The 17,814-nt window shown below is 38.9% G+C and overlaps 1 protein-coding gene across 44 annotated transcripts in view; it reads right to left on the bottom strand.

Annotated features, from left to right (window-relative positions):
- agrn (agrin) overlaps nucleotides 1-17,814 on the bottom strand; it is a 467,750-nt gene that overhangs the window by 95,785 nt on the left and 354,151 nt on the right. For 39 of the 44 annotated variants that reach the window (XR_015522907.1, XM_087305965.1, XM_087305966.1 and 36 more), the window contains 2 exon segments: nucleotides 9,061-9,203; nucleotides 8,840-8,945 (listed from right to left, as the gene is read on the bottom strand). The exons of the other annotated variants lie outside the window; for them this stretch is intronic. Coding sequence is in view for 38 of the 39 variants with exons in the window: in XM_087305965.1 (XP_087162091.1) it covers nucleotides 8,840-8,945; nucleotides 9,061-9,203 (249 nt within the window). In the remaining variant the exon portion in view is untranslated. 44 annotated transcript variants of the gene reach the window in all.

Here is a 17,814-nt window from a genome sequence, read left to right as displayed (position 1 = left end):
CTGGTGAGGGGTCTACATCGAGTTGATAGTGACGCACAAATGTATGTGGAGTCGACCATCCTGCCGCCAAACAAATGTCAGAAAGGGCTGAGCCCGAAATAGAAGCTTTGGAGGCCCCGACAGCCCTTGTGGAGTGGGCCTTAACAAATTTAGGTGCAGGGCGTCCAGCAGCCTGATAGGTAAATGAGATAGTCTCAACTATCCAATTACTTATTGTCTGCTTATTTGCCGGACTCCCCCTTTTTGAGGGTCCGAAGCAGACCAGTAACTGTTCACTCTTTCTCCAGTTGATAACCCGGTTAACATATGTATTCAGAGCTCTAACTGGGCAGAGTAAGTTTAACTTCTCTTGTTCCGACGACTGAAATGGGGGCGGGTTAAAGGCCTGTAGCACAGCAGGTCTCGCCACATGAGTGGGCACCTTAGGCACGTACCCCGGTCTGGGATAAAGAAAGGCTTTGGACATGCCTGGAGCAAACTCCAGAAATGAAGGTGCAACCGACAAAGCCTGGAGGTCACCAACCCTTTTTAAGGAAGAAATAGCTAATAAGAAAGCTGTTTTTAGTGTCAGAAACTTATCTGACGCCTCCTGCAGTGGCTCAAATGGGGGAACAGAGATGCCCTCGAGCACCAATGTTAAATCCCATGTCGGTACCCTGTGTGTGCTGACCGGCCTTAGCCTTATGGCTCCACGAAGGAAGCGACGAATTAGCGGATCCTGTCCTAGTGACTCATCATCTAGGGGAGACCGGTAGGCCGCTATAGCTGACACGTACACTCTCAGAGTGGATGCAGCTAACCCAGCAGACAGGCGATCTTGGAGAAATTCCAGCACTGAGGCTACCTGGCAGCTGACTGGGTTCAGCTGGTGTTCTCTGCACCAAGCTGAAAAGAGAGCCCATTTTAGGGCATAAAGCTTCCTTGTGGAGGGAGCCCTGGAGCTTAGAATGGTCTGAGCAACCTCGGTTGACAGTCCATACTCTATGAGGTGGGCCCCCTCAGAGGCCACACCCACAGTTTCCACAGGTCGGGTAGGGGATGAAGTATCATTCCTCCCCCCTGGGACAGAAGGTCCCTGCTGATGGGGATCTCCCACGAGAGACCCGCCAGCAGGGCTATGAGGTCCGAAAACCAAATCCTGGTAGGCCAAACCGGGGCTACCAGCAGTAACCGTACTCAGTCTTGACGGACCCTCTCCAGGACTCCTGGGAGCAGAGCGATCGGGGGAAAAGCATACAGAAGTAGCCTCAGCTATGTCTGAACCATGGCAACCAGTCACAAAGGGGCTGGATGCGAGAGAGAAACCCATAGTACGCAATGCGTAGTCTCTTGGGAAGCAAACAGGTCTACCTGCACTTTCCCTAATCTTTCCCAAATGGACTCCACCACCTCGGGGTGAAGAAGTTTCCATTCCCTGGATCTCACCCCCTGCCTCGACAGGAGATCTGCTCCCATGTTCAGATGGCCCGGGACATACATTGCCCTGATGGACAGGATTTTGTTCTGGGCCCACAGGAGGATCCGATGTGCTAGTTTGCATAGCATTCGAGACTTCAGACCCCCCTGCTGGTTGATGTAAGCGACCACCAATGTGTTGTTCGTGCAGACTAAAACATGATGGCCCCTTAGATCTGGGAGAAAGTGTTTTAAGGCCAGAAACACGGCCATCATCTCCAGGCAGTTTATGTGCCAGTAACGATGATGTTCTCCCCATCGTCCCGCTGCGGGAAGCCCCCTCAGGGTTGCTCCCCAGCCCGTTAGAGAAGCATCTGTCATAAGCATGACGCGATGACAGACAGCCCCCAACAGTAGGCCCTGGGACAGGAACTAGGGCATTTTCCACATACTTAAGGCTCGAAGGCAGCGCCGCGAGACCTTGATCATGCGGATCAAGCCCGTTGCTCCCTAGCCCGTCAGAGAAGCATTTGTCATAGGCATGACGCGATGACAGACAGCTCCCAACACTGGGCTCTGGGACAGGAACCAGGGCATTTTCCACATACTTAAGGCTCGAAGGCAGCGCCGCGAGACCTTGATCATGCGGAAAGGATTCCCCTTGAGGGAAAACCCCCTGGATTTGAGCCACCACTGCAGGGGTCTCATGTACAGCAGACCGAACGGAATCACGCTGGGTGCTGCTGCCATGAGACCCAACAACCTCTGAAAGTGTTTCACAGTGATGAACTGGCCTAGTTTGACTCTGTGTACGGTTGACTGAATCGAAGCGATTCATGGCGGGGACAGACGTGCTTGCATCGTCATGGAGTCCCATAGCACACCTAAAGAAATGGTCGTCCTGGCTGGAACAAGCACACTTCTTGCGGTGTTTAACCGAAACCCCAACCTTCTGATATGGGTGAGAACGACATCTTGATGCCGAACTGCCATATCTTGAGTCTGAGCTAAAATTAGCCAATCGTCTATGTAGTTTAGGATACGTATCCCCTGCATACGAAGTGGAGCTAGTGCCGCTTCGACTATTTTGGTAAAGGTTCGAGGTGACAGAGCTAGGCCGAATGGAAGAACCCGATACTGGAACGCTTCGCCCCCGCAAGCGAACCTCAGGTATTTCCTGTGTTGGGGAAGGATGGAAATATGGAAGTATGCGTCTTTCAGGTCTATCGTCACAAACCAGTCCTCGGACTGAATTTGTGACACCACGTTTTTGATGGTTAACATCCTGAACCTGAGGGCCTCGACGGACCGATTTAGATTTCTCAGATCTAATATGGGACGCAATCCCCCATCCTTTTTGGGAACTATAAAATACCGGCTGTAAAACCCTGACTCTTTGTCAAGTAGGAGAACACGCTCTATTGCGCCTTTTATTAATAAGGCCAGTACTTCCTGTTCCATAACCAGAGCCTGTTCTGGCTTCACTATGGTGGGTGCAATACCGTTGAAGCGAGGTGGGCGTGCACAAAACTGTATTTTGTAGCCATGTTCTACTGTGAACAGGACCCACTGGGACACCATCGGCAGGTGTTTCCACGCTGCCAAAAAATGTGCTAGGGGTACCAGCCTCTCGAGACTGGCCTCTGGTTGTTCTTTGACCCCCCTGCAGAGGGGGTGGGGCCCCCAATGCCCTCAGACACTGAGGAACGCCCACCCCGGGAGACACAGAGCCCCCCACCAGCATACGTGGTGAGGTGGTCTCTCCCTTTCTCCGCGGACCCTGGTTCAGTGAGAGCGCTGAATGGTGCTCTCGGTGTCCAGGGGGGGCCCTGGAAAGCCTGACTCCCAACACGTCAGGACTTTGTTTTATCCTTTGTACTTCATGATATGAGGAGCTGGTTGACGGTTGGCCCTGACTTTTTGATCTTGGGGGGAGAAAGTCCCCGAGGGAGCTAGAGCGTTTTTTAACTCTGTCGAGGGATTCGGCGACGCGATCAACGGCGTCACCGAAGAGCCCTGAGCTCGATATTGGAGCGTCCATAAGAATAGCTCTATCGGTTTCTGACACTTCTGCTTGTGTCAGCCAGAGGTGCCGCTCAGTAGCCACCAGGGTAGCCATAGATCGCCCCAAACTAGAGGCTGCCTCTTTAGTAGCTCTTAAAGCTAGATCTGACGCCCGAAGAGCTTCTCGAAGCTGTTCGGGTGTTGCTCCCCCACCATCTAGGCACTCTTTAATTAGGTCAGCCTGATATGCCTGCAGCACTGACATGGTGTGCAGGCATCCCACAGACTGACCAGCCGTCATATATGCTTTACTGACTAGACCCGATGTTACTCTTAATGGTCTCGACAACAAAGGAGGGACCCTTGCAGATTTTAGATCTGAACGACGATGACACGCTAAGTCCTCTTCTATCATTGGCATTACTGTACATGCCTTTTCCCCTAGCCCACGAACTGCTGAATAAATAGCTGTTTTTGGTGTCATTAACCATGCTGAATACGGATTTTTCCATGATTTAGAAACCGCATCATGTAGTTCGGGACAAAAGGGGAGGTCCCTTAGTGGAGGATCTACTCTGCTGGGTAATTCTCTCTCATCCAGCATTCCTGTCAGACGCAGCTGCTGCTGCTCACGTGCTGGCTGCCAATCTATTACTTCGAACCTGTCAGCAGCACGTGAAATCACCTCCACTAACTCCTCATACTCCACTGACTGGGGCGGCAGATTCCCCGACCCTCTTTTTATTTGTTGCTGCGGCGCCTCGGTTTCCTCGGAAACGGAGGACGCCGCCCTCCCACGAGGCGCAGAAGAAACCGCAGAGCGTGCTTCTGACGCTCCCGACGGAGGATTAGATCTCACGGATCCAGAGAGAGAAAGGACAGAGTCCGTCTCCATCTCATCCGCCAGATTTAGCTGCGAACCCCACGACCGAAGTCGACGCTCAGCCTCAGCACGAGCGGGACCCGAACCGCGAGGAGCGTGCGCCACGGGAGCTTTATTAAAGAACTCTCTCCGACTGCACAGCTCTTTACGGGAGAGAACGTCACAGTGTCCACAGTCAGCATTCTCAAATGCTACCAGGGCATGCTCTTCTCCCAAACACTCTAAACACAAATCATGTGAGTCACCAGCCGTAATAAAGCGAGGGCATGGAGGCACACAACGTTTAAAGTTTTTCTCTGCCATACCAAAATAAAAAAGTAAGTTGTCAGTTTTTTTGTATTTTGTGTATGCAAATCAGTAATGAAAGTTCACAGAAAGAGGGTGTATTTTCACGTGCGTGCTTCTTGAAAGCAAAGAAGTTGATACTGAATGCTCAGTACAGGCTTTTATACTCTCTGGTCTGACGACACCTGCTTAATTACATTAGATTGATTTCACATGTGCTTCAAGACGCGTATAAAAGAGGTGTTCCCCTAGCGTTCTGGTTAGACGCAGTGTTGAAGTTCCCTAGAAGGGGAAAGTCTTATTTGTTTTATTTCAGCTAGATTAAAAGCAGTTTTAAATTTTTTTTAAATACCATTTTAAGGTCAAAATTATTAGCCCTTTTTAGCTATATTTCTTCAGTTGTCTACAGAACAACACTATTATGTTTAGAAATAGGTTGAAAATATCTTTCCGTTACACAGAAATTGGGTGAAGTATAAAAAAGGGGGCTAATAATTCAGGAGGGCTAATAATTCTGATTTTAACTCTTTATTAAATTATTTATGTGACACCAAAATGATGCGACCCGTCTTTGACCCATATAAGCATCACCAGCAGCCAACAGAATTGGACGAGGCAGCTTACAGCATCCTCTGATCCTCACTGCAAGGTTGTCTAGAGGTCACCGCGACCTCATTTCTAATTAGCGAAAAGCAGCAAGGTGCTCTGGAGGCCCGCCGGCTCTCAGAGGCCTGGGTCAAAAAATGGGCGAGCGGAGACGGTGGCGTGCATATCAAATCCAGGGCCCGATGAGATTTCCATTGATCCCAGCACAGCCAATGGGAAGCAGATTCCAAAAAGCTCCTCACACCGGTTGAAAGTTCTCCAAAAGGATTTATTTTCCACGGCCACTGAAGAAGCATGACTGATCTGACTAGAGGGCCTGTGAGGCTCTGAAGCAGAAAACTCAAGAGTTGGGGAAAACCATAGATAAAGGATGAGGGAAGAAAAGCAGGCGCATGTGTGAGCGCAAGTGGAGTCAAGCTCTGCCTGAAGCCTGAGGGAATCAAACGCTGCTCTGATCACAGAGGCACGCTCTTCCTCTCTCTGGGCTGGACTACACAAGACCCCTGAAGCTCAAAGAAGCACTGCATTCTGCTACAGTCGCTCTGCAAACACGGACCTGCAGGGTTCAGGTCCTCGCACACTGACTTTCGTACACTGATAAAAAAATACAGACTCAAGTCAGTGTGTCAGTCACGTTTACACTGCCTCTAAAACTTTTGTTTGTGAGAAAAATTAAATCATTCATTCATTTTCCTTCGGCTTAGTCCCTTTATTAACCAGGGGTCACCACAGCGGAATGACAACATAACCAGCATATTTTTTACACAGCGGATGCTCTTCCAGCTGGAACCCATTACTGGGAAACACCCATACACACTCAGATACTATGGCCTATTTAGTTTATTCAGTTCACCTCTGCTGCATGTCTTTGGACTGTAGGGGAAACTGGAGCACTCGGAGGAAATGCGAACACGGGAGAACATGCAGAAATGCTAACCAGTCCAGCCAGGACTCGAACCAGCAACCTTCTTGCTGTGAGGCGACAGTGCTAACCTCTGAGCCACCGTGTCGCCCCTTTCGCAGTAAACATTTTGGATTACATTTTTTGTTGTAGCAAGCTTTTCAAGAGGTTTTTGACAAAGATTTCACTATGACAAAGATAATTTTTCACTGCATTATTCAATACACATGGGTCTTGGTGTGAAACGTTTTTGTAACAAATTTTTAGAGTGCATGAAAAAAATGCATACAAAATGAAACCATAAAATAAAACCCAATTCCAAATATTATTGTGCTTTAAATAGTTGTCTCTCTTTTCTTTCTTCAAAAGATATTCGCCCATTGTTTAAATAAATACTAAAATCACAGAAACTAACAATATAATTACAATAAATTAGATCAGTATTAACATGTTTTAAAAAGCCAAATCAAAAGAAAACAATATTTATCTAAAACTTTAAATGAGTAAATTTCAAAATTAAAACTAATTGTTTATTTACAACTTAGTTTAGTTCATTAATTTAGTTTCACACTTAGCTGATGATTGATTATAAAGTGAATTTCGCATGCTGTTCCAGGAGAGAGCTCTGAGCTTATAAGATCCTTGAGCCTTTGGATGGTGGGAGAAACCCGGGGGACCAGGGGGAAACTCATGCAAGCACGGGGAGAACATGCACACTCCACACAAGAGCTGTGCAAAGTGGGGAAAATATATAATTACAATTTTTTTGACAGATATTGTGATTTGATTTATGATTAATTTTGTATTCCAGCTTCAGCTCAATAACCTATAAGTTGTGGCATCAATTTTGTGACAGCTTTTAAAAATGACTTGTTTTTGTTCAGTTTCTGTGACAAAAAATATTCCCATATTACCAATGATGTTTTTCTTTCATATTAATTCATCTATTAATGCTTCCCTGTTTGTTTCCTTTTTTTTTTATTGAGAATATTCCGCATAGTTTGGTTGCACAATTCTGATCGGGCAGAATGAATGTGTGCTCACTCAATTACCTACTACAACTGTCACACATAGACTGGTCACACATTTGCTCTAATATATATATATATATATATATATATATATATATATATATATATATATATATATATATATATATATATATATATATATATATATATATATATATATATATATATATTTCATATCGCAGCCTCTTACAAATAACTAATCGTAACGTTTCAAATTGTGATTGCGATTCGATTTTGAATAATCACACAGCCCTACTCTACACAGAAACATCAAAGAGTTTAGAATGACCAAGAGGCGACACTCAATAGAACTTTTCATTGCAACAGCAGCACCCAGCAGCAGCCCTGGAATCCGCCATTTTAGAGTGAAAGCCATCAAATGTCCAATGGATCTTATTGCTGTCACGATGGCAAGCAGCTGCTTTGTTTTTATTTATTTATTTATTTAAAAAGCGCATTAAAGCTGAGATACAACCTAAAAGATGACAATACAACACTTACTATCACAATCATCAGCACTTTTAATAGTTTATTTTACATACTTATAAAATGCTGTTGTGGCGACGCAGTGGTGCAGTAGGTAGTGCTGTTGCCTCACAGCAAGGGCCATCTAGTGGCTGTTTCCCAAATCGCACTAGAGTGTCACCTATAGGTGATGCTATGCTCTTTGGAAATGTTGACTGGCCTGCTAAGGACTTAACCCAGTAACACAACTCCTGTGCCGCACTTTTAGAGAAAAAAAAAGAGGAGGGGTGGAAGGGGGATTCTTGAAGATTAGTTATTTATAGTGAGTTAAGAATCCTCTGATTGGTGAATCATGTGTTAGCTGATGCAGGACCAGCCATGGCCAATCATAAGCACAGGATCCTCTTGAAATTAGTTTATAAATAAACTTCACTTATTTAGTTTAAATAATAAAAAAAAATTTCTTAAAATTGACTAAAAGAAAAAGTAAAATCAACATCCAAACTATAAATTAACACGATCTCATGGCAAATAACTTTTTGATTAAGTGGCTAATTCATACAATCTCGTTTGTTCAATTTGGTACGATTTGCTTTTCAACAGGGCAGGGTTGGCTGCCATGCCTTCTTTTTAAAATCGTACATTTATATATGACTAAATAAAGATAAATGATGTTAAATGATGTTTAACAGGGCAAGGAAATTTTCACAGTATGTCTGATTATATTATTTCTTCTAGAGAAAGTCATGTTTGTTTAAGTTCAACTACACTAAAAGTAGTTTTAAATTTTTTTAAACAACAATTTAAGGACAAAATTATTAGCCCCTTTAGGCGAATTTTTTTTCGATAGTCTACAGAACAAACCATCGTTATGCAATAACTTGCCTAATTACCCTAACCTGCCTAGTTAACCTAATTAACCTAGTTAAGCCTTTAAATGTCACTTTAAGCTGTATAGAAGTGTCACAAAAAAAATCTAGTCAAACATTATTTACTGTCATCATGGAAAAGATAAAATAAATCAGTTATTAAAGATGAGTTATTACAAATATTATGTTTAGAAATGTGTTGAAAAAAATCTTTACTCTGTTAAACAGACAACTGGGGGCTAATAATTCAAGGGGGCTAATAATTCTGACTTTAACATTATATGTACAGAAACCTCTAAATAAGAACATCAGAAGTTTATCCATCTTAAAAAAAACAACACTGGCCATCACAACATTACACAGTACAGGATGAATAATGGATCTGAATTTAGTCTCTTACTTGGACAGGGCCCTTGGCTTTGGACACTCAGGTCTATTTGCTTTTCGCACCTGGTCTTCTTGAGCTCACAGTCGCTGGAGTACGTGTTTCCATCAGAGCCGCACACCTGCGTAAGCACACATAGAGGTTAACACAGCACGATTAATGGATTCAACAAGATTTAGCACACATTTGGAAAAGTCAAATGCTCGGGCGATTGGTTATGGTGGTGTGGGACGCACCGGGCTGTGCAGCACAATCTGACAGTTTAGTTCACAAACACATCGCTCGTCCTCCATGTCATCGTCCCACGTTCCTCCATATCGGCGACATCGGTCCTGTTCACAAGTCTCAGATCCCGAGCCGGAGCCTCCTGAACCACAGTCTGATGAAAAACACACACACATATACAGCTGTTGGGTTTCATACAGATTTTAATGGTATTGAAGTGATTATAACTGCACTATAGCTGCACCTGTCTAGCTGGCTAGAGTTTTTAAAGGTGGAATTAAAATGTTTTACGGTTCTTGTCAGTAAAATGTTACATATTTGTCACCATCCTAATAAAACTTCTGTTTTTTACTAATTCTTAAAAAAAAAAAAAGTCTGTTATACAAAATCACTCTCAAAGGCGAATAAAAAACAGAAACAGAAAAAAAAAAACAGAGTAACCCAACACTGTAAAAGAAAGATCTGTTACTTCACTTTTTTTCCCGGCAGCTGGAGTGCTGGAAAAAAAACAACAACATAAAACATTGTCCGTTAAATTACAGAAGTTTACCGTAAAATAACGGACGTTAAATCACAGAAATTTCCTTAAATTTACAGTCATTTTTTAAATTTAACGTCAGTTATTTTACGATAAGTTTCTGTAATTTAATGGTTGTTGTTATTTTACGGTTAATTTCTGCAAATTTCGGCCGAAAAAAAACAAAAAAACTAAATAAAACTTTTTTTTTGGCGGTATAATCACTCTAGTAGGAGAATTTTGCTTTCTATATTCAAACTAAATGAAGTAATCTAACATCAGTGCCCGAAAGCTTCCCCCCTTCTGCTACATCAGCAAAGCTGTGACCTTTAAGTATGTGAAGTGTCCATCATTCCACACTTATTTTAACAGTTGAATAAGTGAATCATCCAGGTATATAAAGTGCACGTACTGTTTTTAGAATTTCAGTGTGAATGCCTTACTTACACTAATTTTACTACAAAATGGCACAGAATAGTGCGCAAGTAATGTGATTTGCGACGCACCTTATGTCTATATTTTGTATGTGCAAAACATATTCATGTTTTTTTTTAATTAAAAACACCATTGTTTTTTTAAATAATACACAAATTCACACATAAACACAGCACATACAAATAACATAAAAAAAACTTGACTATAATAAAAATGAAATCAAAAACAAACTATAGAAAGTAATAATTGTTTTTATTTAAAATAAATATTTAATAAATAATATATTTGTATTCTTATTTTTATTCTTATTATGATATTTAAATAAACACACCATCACACTAACAAAATAATATTCCATTAAATTAAATCTGAATAAATCCCTAAACTAAAAGCATGAATTTTAGTAACTTAAGAATTACACTAAAACATCTACATTGCTATTTATTTTCAGGTTTGCAAAATATTTAAAATATAACAATTTCATGTTTTTTTTTTTTTAAATGAACTTTGGTGACCTTCAGATGATGGGCACATGTTATCTAGATATAAAAATGATACGGCTCTCATTTACTGTGTCTTAGAGCTGTTTTGTTTCTAAGAATCACAAGACAGATTCTCACAGCTTTGCCCACACAAACAGCAACAAAGCATCAATTTACACCATACCAAAGAACAAATAAAGTCACCAACACTGATTTCTTGAAGACAAACAAGCAATCTCTCTCACGATACCTGTGATCTGAGCATAACAGCGGGTGAGTACTTTTGGAAGTCGCAAAGAGCAAACGACAAATAAGACACGCAGACCCCAGGGAGCTCATGCAAACACAGATTTGCATATCAGTCTGCTGCACATTGTCTTCTAATAAAATAAAAATATTCCCAGGTACTTAAGCATCTTGTTTTAACTTGGGCTGCCAAGAATTAATGGACAGTATTTAGGCCTTCAGTGCATATGGAGCAGCAAATATTGAGATTTCCTTCACGTTGAAGTGAAGATTGAAGCACAGGCACTGCTGGAGGAACAAGATAATGACCAGCTATGGAAAGGCCCAGCAACCCACCAAATAAATTAAGGAAAGACACCTCAGGTGAAAAAAATAAAAAATAAAAAAATAAAATAATAAACACTTCCCCAGTTGATGCATTACATATGATTTACAAAAAAATTTCCCATATACATATGTATGTTCACTTATGCAAATGAAGAGTTATTTCAATAAATGTATGCTAATTTGCATACAATTGTAGCACAAAATAGCTGGTTAAATATTTATTTATTTATTGTAATTTATTTATTTATTCATTTTTTTATATATTAGAGTGAAAGGTTTTAGAGAGGGGTTTTTAATGTCACTTCTGCTCAAAAATATTAATAAAATATTAATTATTATTTGTTAAAATATTCAAAACCATCTAGTATCCAATTTATTATTATTTTTTTAAAGTGTTGTATTTAATCAAATAATTATGTTTGAAACTATCCATCAGTAAAAACCTTCAGAATATACAGTAGATTTCAATAAAAATGTAACAATTGTTTTTAGAACTACTGAAGTGAAGATTCATGGCTCATTTTGGGAAAAAATCCTTTCAAAATTTTAAATTTATCGTAAATATACATTTAAATTTAAATATACAGATACTAGTTGATTATGTGCTGCAAAACAAACACTTATAAGTATATTTTGGACTTTTTCTTTACATTAGACTTAAATAAAAACACAACAAATCTCAAATATGATAGGTGCATGAACATAAAAATGTTGCTGAAGCCTTTTTTTTCGCCTGCAGTGTCTCATTTTAATGGATATTATGTAGGCCTATAGTACATATGGAGCAGTGGATATTAAGATTTCCTTCACGTTGAAGTAAAGATTGAAGCAAAGGCACTGCTGAAAGTACAAGATAATGACCAGCTGCGGAAATGCCCAGCAACAAACCAAATAAATTAAAGGAGACACCAGTGTGCCACCAGCAAAGTGTCCCTCACATTTTCATTAGAAGTGAAATAACTGGCAATCTGTTATCTAACAGGGGCATTTCGCAGCCATCACATGTCACACAGTAGTGTTGTCAATATACTGGAATTTCTCAATTTAATCCGACATCTTTCAAAGAATGTGTTGCTCTGTCCCATTTTTGATACTAGATGAAAATAAATTAAATAGATTAATTTGGCAATTTTTATGCATGTTTTAATTTGTTCATTAGACATTTGAACATTCAGCCACTGCTGACTCACCCTCAATTGTTACAAACCGGTTTGAATTTCTTTCTTTTGAAAAAACACAAAAGAAGATTTTTTGAAGAATGTTGGAAAGTGGAAGGCATTGATGGTAGGCATTGATTTTTCTTACAATGGATGCTATTGAATACCAGTTTCCGACATTCTTTGGAATATCTTATTTTTGGTTTAGCAGGAAAAAAAAAAGAAACTCAGTAAACACATGAGGGTGAACGGCATGGCCAATTGTCATTTTTGGGTGAACTACCCCTTTTAAGATTTTAACACTGATCCTAGGCTAGTTGTTCAGACTTTCACTGGCCTTGCCAAAATTTTCGTTGACAAAGCTAAAAAACAATAAAGTAATAAAATAAAAATATGTGTTGTTTTACATTTAACTTTTTAAATAAACTATATAAATTAGCATTCTAATAAATTTCACATTTCTTGAATCTAATTTAAGTATTTATTTTTTGGTCCTAATTTATATTAAGTGACCTTAATAAATATGCACTTACACTGAAATTATTAATTTATTACAATGTGCCAATTGTGTAAATACATGTTTCACATTGCACTTACAATTGATTAAATACCTGCATGTAATTTTTAATAATTGATTGTCCTTAGCCTTTGTTTCTATTTCAGAGGTCACCACAGCAGAATGAATCACCAACTATTCCGGCATGTTATACCAAGCAGATGTTCTTCCAGCCGCAACCCAGTATTGAGAAATATTCTTACACACTGATACACTAAGCCCAATTCACCTAAAGTGCATTTCTTGAGAGGAACCAAAACACCCGGACATGGGGAGAGCATGCAAACTCCACACAGAAACGCCAACTGGCCCAGCCGTGATGTGAATCAGGGATGCTGCTGATTCATAATAATGATGATAGTGGGTTTATTAGTCTGCTGCCGCACACAAATTCCACAAACAAATTTGCTGTTTATTTTAACTTTTAGAAGTAACAGACAACGTTTTAAAGTCAGGTATTGTATTGTAAAGTTATGCATTTAATGTAGAATGTTACATATTTATTACACATACAAAAGTGCATTATATTGTATAACTGTAGATTAGCTACTGTAGGTATACGCTTGACAGCATTACTATCCACACCACTCACACCTTATTTTTTTCTGATTGATTGTAATTTAATAACCTACATTTTTTTAAAGCTGCTTTGTAAATAATTATTGTGAAAAGCGATATACAAACAAACTTGAACTGAACATACAGTATATTATCGAGTTGAGAGACACACAAACAGCAGGGCAGCATTGAGTTTTCTACTGCATCTTGTGCTTGATCTTTAAACCAGAAATGCGCATGGAGTTCACAGCATCAACTGTGAAATGAGCCGCTGTAAAATCTAGATAAATGAGCAACGTGAAACTGCGGTGGGACAGATTAAACTGCGGTGGGCTGTAACACCATAACAAACTGTTTCAATTGAGCTTACTGTTAGATGGAGAGCGCGGCAAGTTCTGACGCTGTGGAAAAGCGATGTGGTATCAGTTCAAATATTTTTGTATCAATACATATTGAAATACCAAGACGTCTGACAATACTATTACATAGTAGTCACGTAAAATTATGCTAAGGGCAATTAGTCTCGGTGTGAGTTCAGGGTTAGTTTCTCTGTGTGAATTAATCTCGATACTCGCCAGGATCCAAACTTTGGGGATTATAGTGAGAAACTCGTGAAGGTTTTTTTCCCTCTCCTTCTTCTTCTTCAGATGAGTCGCCTCATTAAACACACTCTTATCTAGCCTATTTAATTAGAATTAAAGTTCATTAGTCAACAAAGCTGACTTGCTGGAGATATAAAGCAGCCCTCTTTGTAACAGAGCATTACCGTTCGTTATTTTTAATGAAAGTTGCAGAGCAGCTCTAATGGAAAGAAGTGCCTTTAGTTAAACTTGCTTCCGTTAAGCACGAAAAATAAAAAAGGTATTTGCAAAGAAAATAATATTTAAATGAACCAATTACTAAGAGATTATTTTTATAACATAAATTAAATGTACTGTATAAATGCACATACACAAACACACACATATCACATATTAAATACTAATCTAACATATTAAATAAACAACTCGCGCTCATTCTGAAATTGTACCGCTATAGTAATTTCTGGAGAGTACCAAATAATTCTCAGGAGGTATGTTTTTTTTTGTTTTTTTTGCAGTTTTTGATTTCGCAAATCCACTTAAGGTCTATGCTTTTTGAAATCAATTTGAAATCAATGAAAGCAATGTGTATGCTTTTTGAAATCTCAAATTTTCTGAGTGCCTTTCACGTCTGCTCTTCTTTAAATCTACCAAAGGCCGCTGTCGACTGACTGATTGGCTGACTAATGACTGACTGACTGATCGACTGACCCACGCTTCTCGTTCTCTAAACCCAACCAATAGTGTTTTCAAAAGCAATTCAAAAAAGGAAAGGTCCTTGCCTGATTTCTACCACGCTATCAGATTTTACCACATTCTCACCCTGTTATTTACTTGTTATTTTTGGTTACTGTTTTTTTTCTGTCCCACTTTCTGGTCAACTCCTGTTTGCGTCTTAAGTACACCGACATATAAGGCGAGCTACTAGACAAACTGGTAACAGCAGGAAAGCTATCCATATGGAGGTAAGCGTTCAGCTGGTATGCGCAAAAAGGAACTGCATCATATCCCCATGTAGCGTTTGTTTTAAAAACAAAATTTAGCCCTACATACTTCTGGCTACATAGTTTCTCTAGAAATGTATGTAGGACTACTTTTTCAGAAAAAGCTTGTGTTGTGAATAAAATATAACAAATTTTCGTAAAATAAAAATTTATAGCCAACTAAAAAGTTAAACAAAAAAGCTAAAATTTAACACTTAAAAAAGAAAACCCTTAAAAAAAAGAAAAAAAAGTAATATTTATATAATATTATTACAGTTGTATTTTATATTTACTTAAGATTATTTAATGTAAAAAATTCCTATACATTTCCCAGAGATGGGTTGCAGCTGGAAGAGCATCCGCTGTGTAAAAACGTGCTGGATAAGTTGGCGGTTCATTCCGCTGTGGCGACCCTAGACTAATAAAGGAACTAAGCCGAAAAGAAAATGAATGAATAAAATTCTGATACACTGTAAAACCCAACGGTCAACTTTATCGAATGAGTTTAGTTAACTTAAAATTTACTGAAAGTTAATTCTACTCATTTGTAAAGAGTTTTATGACTATTTGTCAAAATCATATTCATCCAATATGTAAATTATCACGATTTGTGGAGTTTTCTCTCCAATTACTGTTATTTGCATTTAATTGGATGCCATTTCATTTGCATAAGAGAAACAAATTCAGCATGTCGATGGATTTGTTCAATGAGCAAACAGCACATGCCTGTGGATGCTCTTTTCTATGTCTCTTTCCTACGGGCTGGACAGGGAACCCCTTGCGCACTGATGGCAAAATCGATAGCGTATAGGTGGAAATGCCACTTAGCATAAAACATGTCCTTAAACAGATTATAGAGCCGGTCAGAGTGAAGACCAGGGGTTGGTCAGCACTGATACGTCTTATCAAAAATCCACACTGACAGCCTTGCAGGGTCGATACTCGTGGAGGCCATTCAATTCATTACGACCCGCCTGGAAACAATGGAGGCACTGGAGCCTGAAGCTCTGGCCACAGCGATACACAGAGAAAAAAAAAAAAACATCAGCTTTCTGCTTCACAGCATTAACCATCCACCGCCGTGATGAAGAGATTCGGCATTTTGCTTAATGTAAGCTGAGCTCATTTTACGCCTTAGGGCAACGTCTTGTTAAGATCAGCCAAGAGACTCCAAGGGGGAAAGAATGAAGCATTTGACTATGATTATTACAACTGCTTTCTTTTTTCCTAACCAGTTGTCTGTTTTTAAAGCACTGCAAACAGAGCAAAGCATTACAGAGTGTCTGAAGCACAAGGGAAGCGCAAGGTAGCAAGCTGTGCTTTCACAATAAATACATTTCAAATGCTAACAACAACATTATTAATATATTGTTTGGTTTTCTAAGTTTTACTTATCTCTTTTGTTTAGCAAGACTGCATTTAATCATAATACAGTTAGATACATAACAGTGAAAGTTAATTCTACTCATTTAAAAAGAGTTTTAAACAACTCAGTGTGGAATATAATAAGTTGATTAAATAGCTCATTACTTTAACTTAAATAAAGTTAAGGTACTCATATAGATTCATTTTTTTTTAACTCAAATGGTTTGTAGCAATCGGTTTCCTCAAACGATTTGAGTTGCCTTAACTTATTGGGTTTTACAGCACTCAGTTGGTTTGAGTTCTCTTGTTGAGTTCTGTTCTCAAATTGCTTTGTTTACTCAAATGGGTTAAGTCCACTGTACTCATTAGGATTAGTTTTTGAACTTAAATGGTTTGTTGCAATCATTTTCCTCAACAGTGTGCTATTATTATTATTATTATTATTATTATTATTATTAGTAGTAGTAGTAGTAGTAGTAGAAAAAGAATATAAATTATTAACATTTAAAATTTACTTGATCTAATTTAATATATTCCAGTGTATTAGAAAGCTGAATTTCCCAAAAACATTATTACATATTGTGACAGCAATTTTGTTGGTTATTATGTAACATTTAAATGTATATTTTATGATAATAATTTACGTTTTAATAATGTAACAACCTAATTTTTTTTAAATGAAGTTAATTATTTTTATTATTAATAATTCATTCAATTTCTTTTCAGCTTAGTCCCTTTAATAATCTGGGGTCGCCACAGCTGAATGAACCGCCAACTTATCCAGCACATGTTTTACGCAGCGGATGCCCTTCCAGCTAAAACCCATCACTGGGAAACATCCATAACACTCATTCACACGCATACACTATGGACAATTTAGCAACCCAGTTCACCTATAACGCTGTTTTTGGACTTGTGGGGAAAACCGGAGCACGTGGAGGAAACACATGCAGAAACTGGGAGAACATGCAAATTCCAGACAAAAATGTCAACTGACCCAGCCAAGGCTTGAACAAGCGACCTTCTTGCTGTGAGGCAATCGTGCTACCCAGTAGAAGTGGACAAATATAAATGATTAACATTTACATTTTATTTAACATGATTAAATTGATTCCTCAATACATATTCAAGAAACATTTATTATTATTTCACAAGATAAAAAACAATCATGCTGCCTAATTTTATTTATTTTGCAAAAACAATATACATCACCAAGATTCTGTCACAAATCAAACACATTTAAAATGACATACCTTATTCGCAAGAAATGGTTAGACATCATTACCATATTAAATATATAATTTTCCAAATCATTTCAATGTAAAGCATATTTTTACCTAATTCAAATGAGAAGTGTTGTAACATTATGTAATATTGCTTTACAAAAAACACATTAATATTTAAATGCTTAAATCTTTGCTGTCACTTATGATCAATCTAAAACAAAACTGCTGAATAAAATATTGATTATTTAAAAAAAGTATGACTTTTGCACCATAGTGATGCTTTTTCATTAAAAATTAAATATTATAAATGCATTTACTGTCACTTTTGATCA

This window comes from Danio rerio, chromosome 23, assembly GCF_052040795.2.
Source record: "Danio rerio strain M-AB ecotype USA chromosome 23, GRCz13ab, whole genome shotgun sequence".
Lineage (NCBI taxonomy): Eukaryota > Metazoa > Chordata > Actinopteri > Cypriniformes > Danionidae > Danio > Danio rerio.
This window is presented reverse-complemented; position numbering and strand designations above follow the sequence as displayed.